Source organism: Salmo salar, chromosome ssa01 (assembly GCF_905237065.1).
Source record: "Salmo salar chromosome ssa01, Ssal_v3.1, whole genome shotgun sequence".
Taxonomy (NCBI): Eukaryota; Metazoa; Chordata; class Actinopteri; order Salmoniformes; family Salmonidae; genus Salmo; species Salmo salar.
The window spans coordinates 157432506-157449623 of record NC_059442.1 but is presented as its reverse complement, the minus strand read 5'-3'; the positions used below and the strand labels follow the sequence as shown (position 1 = coordinate 157449623).

The window sequence follows — 17118 nt, the reverse complement described above, 5'->3', positions numbered from 1 at the left end:
GAACACAGTGGCCTCCCATCATTCTTAAATGGAAGAAGTTTGGAACCACCAAGACTCTTCCTAAAGCTAGCCGCCCAGACAAACTGAGCGGTCAGGGAGGTGACCAAGAACCCGATGGTCACTCTGACAGATTTCCTCTGTTGAGATGGGAGAACCTTTCAGAAGGACAACCATCTCTGTAGCACTCCACCAATAAGGCCTTTATGGTAGAGTGGCCAGACTGAAGCCACTCCTCAGTAAAAGGCACATGACAGCCTGCCTGGAATTTGCCTAAAGGACTCTGACCATGAGAAACAAGATTCTCTGGTCTGATGAAACCAAGATTGAAGTATTTGGCCAGAATGCCAAGCGTCTGGAGGAAACCAGGCACCGCTCATCACCTGGCCAATACCATCCCTATGGTGAAGTATGGTGGTAGCAGCAGCATCATGCTGTGGGGATGTTTTTCAGGGACTGGGAGACTAGTCAGAATCGAGGGAAAGATGAACGAAGCAACGTGCAGAGAGATCCTTGATGAAAACCTGTTCCAGAGTGCTCAGGACCTTAGACTGGGGCGAAGGTTCACTTTCCAACAGGACAAAAACCCTAAGCACACAGCCAAGACAACGCAGGAGTGGCTTCGGGACAAGTCTCTGAATGTCCTTGAGTGGCCTGGACTTGAACCCAATCAAACATCTCTGGAGAGACCTGAAAATAGCTGTGCAGCAACGCTCCCCATCCAACCTCACAGCGCTTAAGAGGATCTGCAGAGAAGAATGGGAGAAATTCCCCAAATACAGGTGTGCCAAGCTTGTAGCATCATACCCAAGAAGACTCAAGGCTGTAATCGCTGCCAAAGGTGCTTCAAGAAAGTACTGAGCAAAGGGTCTGAATACTTATGTAAATGTAATATTTAAGTTTTTATTTGTAATAAATGTGTAAACATTTCTAAAACTGTTTTTGCTTTGTCATGATTGATTGAGGAAAAATAAAACATTTTAATCAATTTTAGAATAAGTCTGTAACAAAATGTGGGAAAAGTGAAGGAGTCTGAATACTTTCCGAATGCACTGTATATTGTCCAACATATACACAGTTCAACTGATACCCTTAGCCTGTACAGGGGGATACCTAGTCAGTTGCACAGCTGAATGCATTCAACTGAAAGGTTTCTCTTTATGGGTGACAACCATAGCCATCAGATATGGTCTGCATTTTAAATGTAACATAATGTTACAAATGTAACATACGATCAGATATAGAGCTCTGTACAATCGTTTTGTTCATCCTTTTCTCTAGATGACACGCTTAGCAGCTCTATTCCTTAGTGAATTATGCCAAGCTGATTTTGTCAGGGACCTCCCACATTATCTGAGAGCCTGATGAGACAAGCTCTGGGTTAGGAGAAATATAATTGCTTTGGGGCCTAAGAGTAAGTACCAGAGAATGGTAATAGACTGACGGTCAATATTAACTGACAGGGTCCGTCATGCATTTTCACTAAAATATGTAGTATCTTAATTTGATCAGTCAGTTGTTGTAGATAATTTTTCATGTGCTGCAAGAAATTAAAATGAGCCTTGTGGTTTACATAAATTCACTGAAAGCCTGCAGTTCTTTCTAACGAGATCACACACCTAAACTATAGCCTACTGTAGCCTAGCAAAGCTAATTTCCCATAATAAATCATCACTTAGAGTAATCGAATCATCCAGGAATATTTTACTCCTGTGAGAAACTGGTCAAATAAAGATCCCCATACTGTATGTAGGCCTGTTCTCCAAATGTTAGGTGTAAACAGTGGAGTGGCTTGTGTCATTGCCCTACCATATAATATTATAAAAATACCTGTATGACGTTATTAGCTTCTTCTTTTTTTACCTACATCTTTCTCAAAGGTCTGACAGGGATGAAGAATATCGGTAACTCCTGCTACATGAACGCAGCTCTTCAAGCCCTGTCCAACTGGTGAGGTCACTTCCTGTCTCGTTTCGTCATTTAAAGCTGAAAGTGTGTGAGCATATGTGTATTCGTCTTCCAGTTCTTCCACGATTCTGCAATAGCAGAATTTGTTGCAAAATCAACAATTCCCTGCATATTATAGGGTGTCCACCCACTCTGCACAGAGTGGGTGAAAACGTGCTTTGATGATGACAAGTTCTGAATCGTTCAGTGGGGTCTTTCTCTAACATACTGAATCGTTCAGTGGGGTCTTTCTCTAACATACTCTTGAGTGTACAAAACATTAGAAACACCTTCCTAATATTAAGTTACACCCCCTTCTGCCCTCAGAACAGCCTCAATTCGTCGGTACATGGACTCTACAAGGTGTCCAAAGCATTCCACAGGGAACACACTCAAACCAGTGTGCCTGGCACCTACTACTATACCCTTTTCAAAGACACTTTAATATTTTTGTCTTTCCCATTCACCCCCTGCATGGCACGCATACATAATCCATGTCTCAATTGTCACGCACCGGTTTGTGTCAAGAACTGCAACGCTGCTGGGGTTTTCACGCTGAACAGTTTCCCGTGTGTATAAAGAATGGTCCACCACCTGAAGGTCATCCAGCCAACTTGACAAAACTGGGAAGCATTGGAATCAACAAGGGCCAGCATCCCTGTGGAACACTTTCCACACCTTAGAGTCCATGCCCGACAAATCGAGGCTTTTCTGAGGGGGGGGGTGCGCAACTCAAAATTAGGAAAGTGTTAGGGCTTGCATATTTGACCAATCGCCTGCATAAAACAGTAAAATCATCGCAATGTTATCACGTAAGACTGACCCATCACTGCAGTACAAAAAGAGGGCTCGCAATTTCAACCAATCACTGCACATTTATTGCAAACAAATTGGACAAAATCATTGCATATTGCAATGCAAAATGTCATCATTGCTGAGGAAAAATCAATCATTTTAGCCTGCAGAAAAATTTCAGTGGAATCCTGTAGGGACTGCTCTTCTCAGCAGAAGCCAGTGTGTTAGTTTTCATAGATTGGATCTCCAACTAACCAGTTCTTTTGTTTCTTTCTTCTCCGTCCCTCCCCTAACCCCTCTAATCCCTCTCCAGTCCTCCTCTCACTCAGTTCTTCCTGGACTGCAGTGGACTGGTGCGGACAGACAAGAAACCTGCACTGTGCAAGAGCTACCAGAAACTAATATCTGAGCTCTGGCACAAGAAACGGTAGTGTACCAATGGACATGCTAATATGTTGAATGTTAGACTGTATGTACCATTCAACATGCACATTTTTGGACTAGATATTCACAAGAATGCTGCAAAATTCTGTTTTTAAATGATACTGTCTGACCTATGTAATAGAAGAAAATACATCTTACCCCAGGACACTTTCACAAGGAGGACTATCCCAGAAAACGTAGGACTTAACGTATGTTTAATGAGTCTACTTGCTTAGTCATGGTCTGCTACACATTCTGCTTTCTCTTCTTCATCCCCTCGCTCTCACTTTCTTTCTCTATCTGTATCTCTCTCCTCTACCACTCTCTTTTTCCTCCAGGCCCAGTTACGTGGTCCCCACCAGTTTGTCCCAGGGAATCAAGCTGGTCAACCCCATGTTCCGTGGCTACGCCCAGCAGGTAGGGGCAAGCTCCCAGCAGGTAGGAAACAAAATGATGACCTGACCCCTATCCCTACTCCCCTCTGACCCCTCTCTTTAACCCCTGACCTAACCCACCTCTCCCTGTGTCCCATACCCCCAAAATAACCACTGTTGCCACAAATCAAATGGACCTCCAGGGACAGTGAAGTTTCATAGGTTGATTGTTGTGTTGCTGATTGGCTAACCCTGTCAGTGATACCTGGAAGTAGGGTGCCAAGACAGTGAAATGGGGAAGATCTCAATTGCACACTCCTCGCGTCCTTTCTCCTCGTCTCCTTCTCAAAACCCATTGAAGGAGAAAGTCAGGAGACGAGGAGAGAGGACGTGAGGAGTATGCAATTGAGATCTTCCCAAATGGCACCCTATTCTCTGTGTAGTGCACTACTTTTCACCATAGCGCAATGGATCTGGTCAAAAGTAGTGCCCTATATAGGGAATAGGGTGCCATTTGGGACGCTAACATGCTGTAACTAACACACAGTAACTAGAGGACATTTTGATGTTACTGCTTGGCTTAATGGGTGTTTGGTTGATTGGAATGGGATTGTGTGTATGTGACTTTTGGTTTTGATTGCTGTTGAAAAATACAATGACAACTGCTGTGAAAATAGTGTTGTGTTGAGCCTGTGTGATCAGCATGCTTTCTCTCTGTTTCTCTTAATGCTTCACCTTCTTTCACCATCACACACACACTCAATGGCTTTCTGTGCCTAAGCGCTGCAGGGAACAAACTTCCAAAGAACTGTACACACACACACACACACACACACACACACACACACACACACACACACACACACACCATTTCTCTGCTTCGTAGTCCTCCCACACCAATATCCCCTCTCTCTTTCTACTTGATAGAGCAGCATTCTCCCCTCTTCTACCTCTTTGTGTGTGTGTGTGTGTGTGTGATCTGAGTGTATAAGACAGTTCCACACACTCTCCCTCTCGCCCTGTATACTACTACATAGGACACCCAGGAGTTTCTGCGCTGTCTGATGGACCAGCTCCACGAGGAGCTCAAGGAGCCACTGGCAGAGTACGGCAGGGGAGGGGAGGGGGGTGAGGGGGACGAGCAGAGGGAAGGAAGCGACCGCTCCCCCGCCGAGGACGAGTTCCTCTCCTGCGACTCAGGCGCCAGCAGCGACCGGGGAGAAGGAGGAGGGCTGGGGGGAGGCGGGGCTGCTCATCCAGGACGAGTGCGGGGTGTTGCCGAGGGTGGGAGGAGGGGGGACAGGCACAGGGGGGCGATCAGGGACAGGAGGGCCCATCTCGGAGAAAGAGAGGCTGAAGGAGAAGAGGGTGTTGGGCTCGCCCCTCCACGGAGGCTCCCAGGAGATGGACGAGGACGCAGATGTGGATACGGCGGCGGCTGAGAAGGGGGCTCTAGAGAGGGGGGCAGAGGAGGAGGGGACCCCCCCCTAGACCACAGAGCCCCAGTCAGAGTCAAACACAGGGGCAGATGCAGAGCAGCAACACTCCAGGTATGGGCTTTGTTATTGTTGGAGCCAAAGCACAGAAAGAGAATCTGGACGCATATTTTAATTCACAGGCAATAAAGATTAAACAAGTGTCATTTTAGATTCTGAACCCAATTTCGAATCAAACCTTAGGAATGTGACCAAAATAGTTTTTTTTCCCACCTAAGAAACATTGCCAAGGTGCGTCCGTTTCTCTCTCAGGCTGATACAGAGAGACTCATCCATGCTTTTATTACAAGCAGGCTTGACTACTGTAATGCTCTCCTCTCTGGTCTACCCAAGAAAGCCATTGGTCAACTGCAAAACATACAGAATACTGCAGCACAGGTACTGACCAGGACCAGACGGAGAGCACACATTATGCACCGGTTTTAAGTTCTCTGCACAGGCTGCCTGAGTTTTAGAATTAATTTTAAGATTATTTTATTGGTTTTTAAATCAATCCACAATTGTGCACCCCAAAACATGCCAGACATGCTTTTAAGTTATGTGCCCAGTAGGTCACTGGCCTTTTAACTATCCCAAAGCCTAGGACCAAGAGGCATGGAGAGACAGCCTTTAGTTACGATGCCCCCAGCCTCTGGAATAGCCTACCAGAGAACCTGAGGGGGGCTGAAACTGTGGACATATTTAAAAGAGATCTTAAAACACACCTTTTTAGCTTTGCTTTTCCTTAGGGTGCTTTTTAGTCGTTAATTTTGTTATTCTTTACTTTGTCATCTTGTTTGTTGTGTAGTAAATATTTCTGTTTTTATTTTCTTCGTTTTTTTTCTGTGAATCGCATTTTGTTGCATCCATGTCTGAGATTTACTATATAAATTAAGCTTGATTTTGATTAGATTAGAGATTTTTAGAGCCCCCTCTTCCTCTTTCCTCTCCTACCCTCCTCTACCCAGAGCCAGACAACGAGGCATCAATGCAGCAGCGCCCCCAGTCTCGCCCTTGCAGCCCTGTCCATACGGTCCAGGAGCTGCAACCAAAACTCTCCTCCAGCCCCCCTCGCTCTAGCACCCTCCGCTCTGCAGGGCCCACATACTCCTTCAAGAAAGGTATGGGGGGTGTCCTCGTCCATACACAGACACGCACACCACTGACACACACACACACACACACTGTCACGTGTGCACACACTCTCCCACACAAACACAGAGACACACCTTACCCCCTCTCACACACACAAACTATTTCACTCCATTTCCCATAATCTACCTCTTAGCCCAGCTGATCCTGGGTGCCAAGAAGAAGAAACAGTCTCTCTACCGCAGTGTCATCTCAGACATATTTGACGGCTCCATCCTCAGCCTGGTCCAGTGTCTGACCTGTGACAGGGTGAGCTGTGCTGTGTGTGTGTGGACCACCACCAGGGGGCGACACTCCCATAGGAACTCTACTTTACTACCTCTGTTGAAACCTCAGTCACATGAATATTGAATGTTGACCTCTTTTAATTTGTAGACCTTTTAACAGAAGTTTTGGTCCATTTCCTCTCATCGCCCCCTCTCTCTCTTCTCTTCTCCTCTCCCTTCCCCCCTTTAGGTTTCGACCACTGTGGAGACCTTCCAGGACCTGTCTCTGCCCATCCCAGGTAAGGAGGACCTTGCCAAGCTACACTCCTCCATCCACCAGAACCTCCCAGCCAAGACCGGGGTCTCTCTGGACGTCTACGGCTCCCAGGGCTGGATCACCTACATCATGGACTCCATACGCAGGTCAGGGGAAGGCAGCTGTAGGAGCTGGGGCTGGGAGTAGAGGGCTGGGGCTGGGAGTAGAGGGCTGGGGCTGGGGTAGAGGGCTGGGGCTGGGGGTAGAGGGCTGGGGCTGGGGGTAGAGGGCTGGGGCTGGGAGTAGAGGGCTGGGGCTGGGAGTAGAGGGCTGGGGCTGGGAGTAGAGGGCTGGGGCTGGGAGTAGAGGGCTGGGGCTGGGAGTAGAGGGCTGGGGCTGGGAGTAGAGGGCTGGGGCTGGGAGTAGAGGGCTGGGGTAGAGGGCTGGGGGTTGAGGGCTGGGGACGGGGGTAGAAGGTTGGGGATGGGGAGAGGGCTGGGGTAGAGAGCTGGGGATGGGGGTAGAGGGCTGGGGGTATAGGGCTGGGAGAGAGAGCTGGGGATGGGGGTAGAGGGCTGGGGATGGGGGTAGAGAACTGGGGATGGGAGTAGAGAGCTGGGGATGGGGGTATAGGGCTGGGGGTATAGGGCTGGGGTAGAGGGTTGGGAATGGGGAGAGAGGGCTGAGGTAGAGAGCTGGGGATGGGGGTAGAGGGCTGGGGGTATAGGGCTGGGGGGCTGGGGAGAGAGGGCTGGGGTAGAGAGCTGGGGATGGGGGTAGAGGGCTGGGGGTATAGGGCTGGGGGGCTGGGGAGAGAGGGCTGGGGTAGAGAGCTGGGGATGGGGGTAGAGGGCTGGGGGTAGAGAGCTGGGGATGGGGATAGAGGGCTGGGGTAGAGAGCTGGGGATGGGGGTAGAGGGCTGGGGGTAGAGAGCTGGGGATGGGGATAGAGGGCTAGGGTAGAGAGCTGGGGATGGGGGTAGAGGGCTGGGGTAGAGAGCTGGGGATGGGGATAGAGGGCTGGGGTAGAAAGCTGGGGATGGGGGTAGAGAGCTGGGGATGGGGTAGAGGGCTGGGGTAGAGAGCTGGGGATGGGGGTAGAGGGCTGGGGGTAGAGAGCTGGGGATGGGGTAGAGGGCTGGGGTAGAGAGCTGGGGATGGGGGTAGAGAGCTGGGGTAGAGAGCTGGGGATGGGGTAGAGGGCTGGGGTAGAGAGCTGGGGATGGGGGTAGAGGGCTGGGGTAGAGAGCTGGGGATGGGGGTAGAGGGCTGGGGGTAAAGAGCTGGGGATGGCGGTAGAGGGCTGGGGATGGCGGTAGAGGGCTGGGGATGGCGGTAGAGGGCTGGGGATGGCGGGTAGAGAGCTGGGGATGGCGGTAGAGAGCTGGGGATGGGGGTAGAGAGCTGGGGATGGGGTAGGGGGCTGGGGATGGGGGTAGAGGGCTGGGGATGGGGGTAGAGAGCTGGGGATGGGGGTAGAGGGCTGGGGGTAGAGAGCTGGGGATGGGGGTAGAGAGCTGGGGATGGGGGTAGAGGGCTGGGGATGGCGGTAGAGAGCTGGGGATGGGGGTAGAGAGCTGGGGATGGGGTAGGGGTCAATGGATGGGGCTAGCATTGGGGCCCGTTCAAGAGGGTGCAACATTACAGAACCTTCAGATAGAAATGTATTGTGTAGAACAGATATGATTCACTGTCATCTAGAACAAGGAATGGTGTCAGCTCTATTTATTACATTTCTATCTGCAACAGCCAGTTGTGCAATGTAAGACTTACCATTGCCATGATTCATTCCAAGGGAATAACCTTACTTATTATGTAACGACCTTGTAACAAGTATTAAACCACATGTAACAGCTACGTACTACTTGCTATTTATTCCTGTATACCCCCCACTCCCCCCTCTGCAGGTTTGTGGTGTCCTGTATCCCCAGCTGGTTTTGGGGCCCCATGGTAACGCTGGAGGACTGTCTCGCTGCCTTCTTTGCTGCTGATGAGCTCAAAGGTAAACTCAAAAATATACAGTTGTCCAATAAAATGCCTCAACATCCCTGATCTACTGGCTGCTTTTAATGTCATACATAAAGCTCTTGTTAACTTTAAACTGGTACTGAATTAGGAAGCCCACAACATTGACTCCACAGATTGACATGTCTGCAAATTGAGCGTTATCCCTCTTATAAATACCAATGCATTTGGATGGGTGATAAGTTGTCTTTTAAAACGCATATAGATTAGTTAACTAAGAAGCTGAGAATAAAACTGGATTTCTTCATTAGAACTAGATGGTGCCTCTCGCTTAATAGTAGAAAACAGATCATTAAATCAAACGTTCCTGTCGGCCCTGGATTACGGTGACATTATCTATATGAATTGTGGTCCCGTGTGGCTCAGTTGGTAGAGCATGGTGTTTGCAATGCCAGGGTTGTGGGTTCGATTCCCACGGGGGACCAGTACGAAAAAAAAAGAGGGGAAAAAAGTATATAATGTATGCATTCACTACCGTAAGTCGCTCTGGATAAGAGCGTCTGCTAAATGACTAAAATGTAAATGTAATGAATACAGCTGCCACTGCGTTAAAACCGTTAGATACTGTTTATCACAGTGCACTCTTGTGATGCAGGGCTCCCTTGCCAAAAAGACATTGGTTTCAATAGGATTTTCCTGCTTAAATGAATAATAAAAAAAAAATGAAACCGAATCCCGGCGTGAAATAATTTGTCATTTCTTAATTAATTGTTTTGCAGGGGACAACATGTACAGCTGTGAAAAGTGTATAAAGTAAGTATTTTGGAGAATTTGAAGTTACAGTTAGCATTAGAAGATTAATCTGCCTAGTTGGTAATACAGATCACATTTTAATACTCTTTCACTTATCTTGCAGATTGAGAAATGGTGTTAAGTATTGCAAAGTACTTCAGCTACCTGAGGTAACACTCTTATCTTTGTCCCCTTCTGTTATCTCATACTTTGGCATTCTGCATAGAAGATAAAACAAGCTTTATCAAAGCGACTAAAGATACCGAAGTTGTTATGTTGTTGGTTTTCATCGTGAAGATAATGCATTTGTTTCAGGAAATCTACATGAAACATTTTGTGTGTACAGATTCTGTGCATTCACCTGAAGCGTTTTCGTCATGAGGTGATGTACTCCTTCAAGATCAACAGTCACGTGGCCTTCCCATTGGAGGGACTCGACCTCCGACCTTTCCTGGCAAAGGACAGCCTCTCCCAGATCACCACTTACGACCTGCTGTCTGTCATCTGTCACCATGGCACCGCAGGCAGTGAGTAACGAGTGACAGTTGACTGACTTCAGAAATAGATAGCCGCATACTGTTGATTTCACAGCATACCTTTATCTACATCCTCTTTATCTACATACTCTCTCTCGCTCTCTCTCTCTCTCTCTCTTTCACCCCCCAGGTGGTCACTACATAGCGTACTGTCAGAACGTGATCAACGGTCAGTGGTATGAGTTTGATGACCAGTATGTAACAGAGGTCCATGAGACGGTGGTGCAGAATGCTGAGGCCTATGTGCTCTTCTACAGGCAAGACTCATACCACATTACAATGATAATATCAATGTATTTCTGTTTTGCTGAACTAGTTATGTATGTGTGTGTATATGTGTGCCAGCGTGTGTGTGTGTGTCCCCACAGGAAGAGCAGTGAGGAGTCAGTGAGGGAGAGGCAGAAGGTTGTGGCTCTAGCCAACATGAAGGAGCCCAGCCTGCTGCAGTTCTACATCTCCAGAGAGTGGCTCAACAAGTTCAACACCTTCACTGAGCCAGGGCCCATCAGCAACCACACCTTTCTCTGCCAGCACGGAGGTCAGTACTGTACTGGACCTACCACCAGAACCCATCCTGAACATCAACCAGACTCAATCTATAGAAGACCCGGGCTCACTTCAAGTAGTACTTGTTTTCTAAGATGTGCTTGATTGAGCTTCCTGGCACATTGGAACCAATAGAGTAGTCCCAAAAGTACAAACTCCACCCAGCACAACCACTCTCAGCCCCCAGCACAACCACTCTCGGCCCCCAGCACAACCACTCTCAGCCCCCAGCACAACCACTCTCAGCCCCCAGCACAACCACTCTCGGCCCCCAGCACAACCACTCTCGGCCCCCAGCACAACCACTCTCAGCCCCCAGCACAACCACTCTCAGCCCCCAGCACAACCACTCTCAGCCCCCAGCACAACCACTCTCGGCCCCCAGCACAGCCACTCTCAGCCCCCAGCACAGCCACTCTCAGCCCCCAGCACAGCCACTCTCGGCCCCCAGCACAGCCACTCTCGGCCCCCAGCACAGCCACTCTCGGCCCCCAGCACAGCCACTCTCGGCCCCCCAGCACAGCCACTCTCGCCCCCAGCACAGCCACTCTCCGGCCCCCAGCACAGCCACTCTCAGCCCCCAGCACAGCCACTCTCAGCCCCCAGCACAGCCACTCTCAGCCCCCAGCACAGCCACTCTCAGCCCCCAGCACAACCTCATTGAAATAATCTTCTTCACATGTTTTGTCCAGGGATCCCACCCAACAAGTACCACTATATAGACGACCTGGTGGTGATCCTGCCGCAGAATGTATGGGAGTACCTGTACAACAGGTAAGATGAGACTGTCTGTCCGACTGTCAGTCTTCCTACCCACTTGTCTGTCTAATTGACTGTCCATCTGTCTCTGTCCATCAGACGGTCTGTCTAACTGACTTTCCGTCTGTCTGACTGTCCGTCTGTCTAACTGACTGTCCATCTGTCTAACTGACTGTCCATCTGTCTAACTGACTGTCTAACTGACTGTCCATCTGTCTAACTGACTGTCCATCTGTCTGACTGTCCATCTGTCTCTCTGTCTATCTGTCTCTCTGTCTGACTGTCCATCTGTCTCTCTGTCTGATTGTCTCTCTGTCTGATTGTCCATCTGTCTCTCTGTCTGATTGTCCATCTGTCTCTCTGTCTGATTGTCCATCTGTCTCTCTGTCTGATTGTCCATCTGTCTCTCTGTCTGATTGTCCATCTGTCTCTCTGTCCGACTGTCTCTCTGTCCGACTGTCTCTCTGTCCGACTGTCTCTCTGTCCGACTGTCCCTCTGTCCGACTGTCCGACCGTCTCTCTGTCTAACTGACTGTCCATCTGTCTAACTGACTGTCCATCTGTCTAACTGACTGTCCATCTGTCTAACTGACTGTCCGTCTGTGTCTCTGTCCGTCTGTGTCTCTGTCCGTCTGTCTCTCTGTCCGTCTGTCTCTCTGTCTGACTGTCCGTCTGTCTCTCTGTCTGACTGTCCGTCTGTCTCTCTGTCTGACTGTCCGTCTGTCTCTCTGTCTGACTGTCCGCCTGTCTCTCTGTCTGACTGTCCGCCTGTCTCTCTGTCTGACTGTCCGCCTGTCTCTCTGTCTGACTGTCCACCTGTCTCTCTGTCTGACTGTCCACCTGTCTCTCTGTCTGACTGTCCACCTGTCTCTCTGTCTGACTGTCCACCTGTCTCTCTGTCTGACTGTCCACCTGTCTCTGTCTGACTGTCCACCTGTCTCTCTGTCTGACTGTCCACCTGTCTCTCTGTCTGACTGTCCACCTGTCTCTCTGTCTGACTGTCCACCTGTCCGACTGTCCACCTGTCCGACTGTCCACCTGTCTCTCTGTCCACTCTGTCTAACTGACTGTCCACCTGTCTAACTGACTGTCTGTCTGACTGTCCGTCTGTCTGACTGTCCGTCTGTCTGACTGTCCTTCTGTCTGACTGTCCGTCTGTCTCTCTGACTGTCTCTCTGTCTCTCTGTCCGACTGTCTGACTGTCCGACCGTCTCTCTGTCTGACTGTCCATCTGTCTAACTGACTGTCCATCTGTCTAACTGACTGTCCATCTGTCTGACTGTCCACCTGTGTCTCTGTCTGTGTTCGAATACCCATACCAACCGCACTAACCATACTATTTGTGACATGAATTGAGTAAATAGTGTGCTTATTGGTCATAGTATGGATATAGTTAGTATTCCAAAAGTTCCCGGATGTCATACTAAATTCGCCAAAATATGAAGTATACACGCAGAGGACACCATTTCTGTACTTAAGGCCCATAATGCAATTCTTCAGAAAATGGGCGTGGCTTCAGATCGTTTTCAGATTTGAAGAAAATGGCGGAAAATATGCTGCTGAAGTACGAGAGCGGATACAAATTCATTGCTTTAACTAATTATGACAAATGTTAAAATGTTGTGCAATGTAAAAAAGTAATGACTTTTCAAGTAAGTCATGTTGGCTGACAATTTGTTAGCTACGCTGTCCTTACGAACCACATAGCATATCATTACAGCAGTATGTACCGGTATGTTGTTAGCTAGCTACCTAACGTTCGTTGGCTACTTATACATCAAACTTGCCAATATATACTGCTCCAAAAAATAAAGGGAACACTTAAACAACACAATGTAACTCCAAGTCAATCACACTTCTGTGAAATCAAACTGTCCACTTTGGAAGCAACACTGATTGACAATACATTTCACATGCTGTTGTGCAAATGGAATAGACAACAGGTGGAAATTATAGGCAATTAGCAAGACACCCCCAATAAAGGAGTGGTTCTGCAGGTGGTAACCACAGACCACTTCTCAGTTCCTATGCTTCCTGGCTGATGTTTTGGTCACTTTTGAATGCTGGCGGTGCTTTCACTCTAGTGGTAGCATGAGACGGAGTCTACAACCCACACAAGTGGCTCGGGTAGTGCAGCTCATCCAGGGTGGCATATCAATGCGAGCTGTGGCAAGGTTTGCTGTGTCTGTCAGCGTAGTGTCCAGAGCATGGAGGCGCTACCAGGAGACAGGCCAGTACATCAGGAGACGTGGAGGAGGCCGTAGGAGGGCAACAATCCAGCAGCAGGACCGCTACCTCCGCCTTTGTGCAAGGAGGAGCAGGAGGAGCACTGCCAGAGCCCTGCAAAAGGACCTCCAGCAGGCCACAAATGTGCATGTGTCTGCTCAAACGGTCAGAAACAGACTCCATGAGGGTGGTATGAGGGCCCGACGTCCACAGGTGGGGGTTGTGCTTATAGCCCAACACCGTGCAGGACGTTTGGCATTTGCCAGAGAACACCAAGATTGGCAAATTCGCCACTGGCGCCCTGTGCTCTTCACAGATGAAAGCAGGTTCACACTGAGCACGTGACAGAGTCTGGAGACGCCGTGGAGAACGTTCTGCTGCCTGCAACATCCTCCAGCATGACCGGTTTGGCGGCGGGTCAGTCATGGTGTGGGGTGGCATTTCTTTGGGGGGCCGCACAGCCCTCCATGTGCTCGCCAGAGGTAGCCTGACTGCCATTAGGTACCGAGATGAGATCCTCAGACCCCTTGTAAGACTATATGCTAGTGCGGTTGGCCCTGGGTTCCTCCTAATGCAAGACAGTTCCTGCAAGAGGAAGGCATTGATGCTATGGACTGGCCCGCCCGTTCCCCAGACCTGAATCCAATTGAGCACATCTGGGACATCATGTCTCGCTCCATCCACCAACGCCACGTTGCACCACAGACTGTCCAGGATGCTTTAGTCCAGGTCTGGGAGGAGATCCCTCAGGAGACCATCCGCCACCTCATCAGGAGCATGCCCAGGCGTTGTAGGGAGGTCATACAGGCACGTGGAGGCCACACACACTACTGAGCCTCATTTTGACTTGTTTTAAGGACATTACATCAAAGTTGGATCAGCCTGTAGTGTGGTTTTCCACTATAATTTTGAGTGTGACTCCAAATCCAGACCTCCATGGGTTGATAAATTGGATTTCCATTGATTATTTTTGTGTGATTTTGTTGTCAGCACATTCAACTATGTTAAGAAAAAAGTAATTAATAAGCTTATTTCTTTCATTCAGATCTAGGATGTGTTGTTTAAGTGTTCCCTTTATTTTTTTGAGCAGTGTATTAACTATAGGCTATCTAACTAACTACCCAACGATTATTGACTTGATTATTCCCGTCATGCTTAGCTAAATGGTATAGTAGGTGTGCGTTCTCAATGGATATACGGGTGCTTTCGTAAATTCGCTCTGGCCATCTATTCCGATTTCATAGCACTCTCGTCAGAGTGTACGAGAGCGCAGAATAATGATTTTACTAGAGCTCAACACCCGTTGAATATGGCCGGTGTAGTAAAAATAAAACGTCGTAAAAATAAACGTCGTAAATTGTTGCCAGCAGCACAGTTACAGTCACTAGCGCTCTGGAAAACATGAAAACTGCCTAACCTGCTCAGCTTGGGCGAGTAAAATGGTCAGAGCGGTCTCATTTGTGTCAGGAAGTAGCTAGCCAATGTTAGCTTGGGTGCTTGACTGCCGTTGTAATGGCAGAACGCTCAAATCAACCCTACTCCTCTGAATTTACAAACAGACAATCTGATAACGCTCTGAATTTACGAGCGCGCACTGGCTCTCCAGATTTGAATTTAAGAACACACCCGAAGTCGTAAAATGTCTAGCTCGTCATGTGTTATGCTAACTAGCTAGCGAGAGGTTGCATAGCAATAGCATCAACTTCCGATAGACAGGCGAAGAGCTAGTACGCTCAACTGAAACGATACTGTTTGTTTACAGTATACTAAAATGAACTAATCGTATGTAGTATATACTCATGATGTAGTAAACAGTATGTTAGTATGGGTATTCGAACACAGCTTCTGTCTGTCAATCTATTTCTCTGTCCATCGAACTGTCTTGTCTCTCTGTCCATCAGACTCTCTACCTGTCTTTCTGTCTCCTAGTTTTGGAGGAGGCCCAGCAGTGAACCACCTGTACGTGTGTGCTATCTGCCAGGTGGAGATAGAGGCTCTGGTCAAACGCAGAAAGGTGGAAATAGACACCTTTATCAGGGTAAGAGGGATGGGTCACTGTGTGTGTGTGCGCGCTTGCCTGTAAGTGTGTGTGTGTCCTGTATCAAAGGCCTCACCTGTTCTTCCGGTCTGTCTCCAGTTGAATAAAGAGTTCCAGGCGGAGGAGGCTCCTACAGTCATCCTGTGTATCAGCATGCAGTGGTTCAGGGAGTGGGAGAACTTCGTCAAGGGCAAAGACAATGGTACGATTCTATGAGAATGGTTGATTTATAATCAGAGGCATTCCAGTACCAATGGAAGTTAAAGATCAGGATTACTTAATACACTATAATTATCACATTGTATCCTCTGTGCAGACCAGGGCCCATATACACACAGTGTTTTAGAGTAGGAGTGCTGATCTATTATCAGGACCCCACCTGTGCCTATAATCTTATCAATTATGATCTAATAGACTAAACTGATCCTAGATCAGCACTCCAACTCGGTTTATGAATACTGGCCCCGGATATGTAGAGGGAATAAATACAGTGTGAAATGTTCTTTAGTAACGACACTAAAGTTCTTGGGGGTGCTTGTCATTGTCTTCTCAGAACCCCCTGGTCCTATTGACAACAGTAAGATTGGTGTGATGAAAGGGGGACACATACAACTAAAGCAAAGTAAGCAGTATATGCTGTTACATGTGTCGATTGGTTGGTCTGTCTGGGTGCTTGATCCTGTGTATATTGGTCTGTGCCTGTGTGTGTGTTCATTTGTACGTGTTAATGCGCGCACGTGTTTGTGTTCATTTGTACATGTTAATGCGCACATGTGTGTGTTCCTAGGGGCTGACTATGGTCAGATCTCAGAGGAGACGTGGCAGTATCTTCTCAGTATCTACGGTGGAGGGCCTGAGACTGCAGTGAGACAGACAGTGTCGGCCCTGGCCCTCGACACAGACAGCCTGCACAGAGAGAGGAAGATAGAGGCAGAGACCAGGGCACTTTGAGAAACACACACAATGGTGAGACACACACACTCAAACACGTTGTGTTTACACACACCCAAACACACACACAGGCGTGTTGTTTTATAAACACACACGCAAGCAAACATACACACGCACCCATCTCTGCTCACTGACGGTTTCCCACATCCATATACAAGAACCCAAACATCAGCATAGGTTCCCACTGGCAAACACACACACAACCACCCACCCACCTCAGGTCTAAGGATGATGAAGCATAAACATTCTTGTCTCTACTAAACACTTCAGTACTAGACCTTTTGGCTCCTGTAACTGTCTGGTACCGCTACAGTCCACTCACTCTGTTCTCTCACGTAGCTCAGGTCATTCTCCTGTAACTGTCTGGTACCGCTACAGTCCACTCACTCTGTTCTCTCACGTAGCTCAGGTCATGCTCCTGTAACTGTCTGGTACCGCTACAGTCCACTCACTCTGTTCGCTCACGTAGCTCAGGTCATTCTCCTGTAACTGTCTGGTACCGCTACAGTCCACTCACTCTGTTCTCTCACGTAGCTCAGGTCATTCTCCTGTAACTGTCTGGTACCGCTACAGTCCACTCACTCTGTTCTCTCACGTAGCTCAGGTCATTCTCCTGTAACTGTCTGGTACCGCTACAGTCCACTCACTCTGTTCTCTCACCTAGCTCAAGTCATTCTCCT

At 48.5% G+C, this 17118-nt stretch overlaps 1 protein-coding gene across 1 annotated transcript in view; it reads left to right on the top strand.

The window, feature by feature from the left end:
- The window catches only part of usp20 (ubiquitin specific peptidase 20), a 56310-nt gene that overhangs the window by 2822 nt on the left and 36370 nt on the right, over window positions 1-17118 (top strand). The window contains exons 7-25 of the mRNA XM_045693032.1: window positions 1878-1947; window positions 3053-3166; window positions 3501-3579; window positions 4574-4820; window positions 4858-5000; window positions 5940-6132; window positions 6300-6412; window positions 6620-6792; window positions 8533-8627; window positions 9370-9403; window positions 9507-9552; window positions 9729-9909; window positions 10049-10175; window positions 10287-10456; window positions 11157-11238; window positions 15379-15487; window positions 15587-15689; window positions 16041-16109; window positions 16275-16453. Of these exons, the coding sequence (XP_045548988.1) occupies window positions 1878-1947; window positions 3053-3166; window positions 3501-3579; window positions 4574-4820; window positions 4858-5000; window positions 5940-6132; window positions 6300-6412; window positions 6620-6792; window positions 8533-8627; window positions 9370-9403; window positions 9507-9552; window positions 9729-9909; window positions 10049-10175; window positions 10287-10456; window positions 11157-11238; window positions 15379-15487; window positions 15587-15689; window positions 16041-16109; window positions 16275-16438 (2312 nt within the window). The 3' untranslated portion in view covers window positions 16439-16453. The remainder of the gene's footprint in view (window positions 1-1877; window positions 1948-3052; window positions 3167-3500; window positions 3580-4573; window positions 4821-4857; window positions 5001-5939; window positions 6133-6299; window positions 6413-6619; window positions 6793-8532; window positions 8628-9369; window positions 9404-9506; window positions 9553-9728; window positions 9910-10048; window positions 10176-10286; window positions 10457-11156; window positions 11239-15378; window positions 15488-15586; window positions 15690-16040; window positions 16110-16274; window positions 16454-17118) is intronic.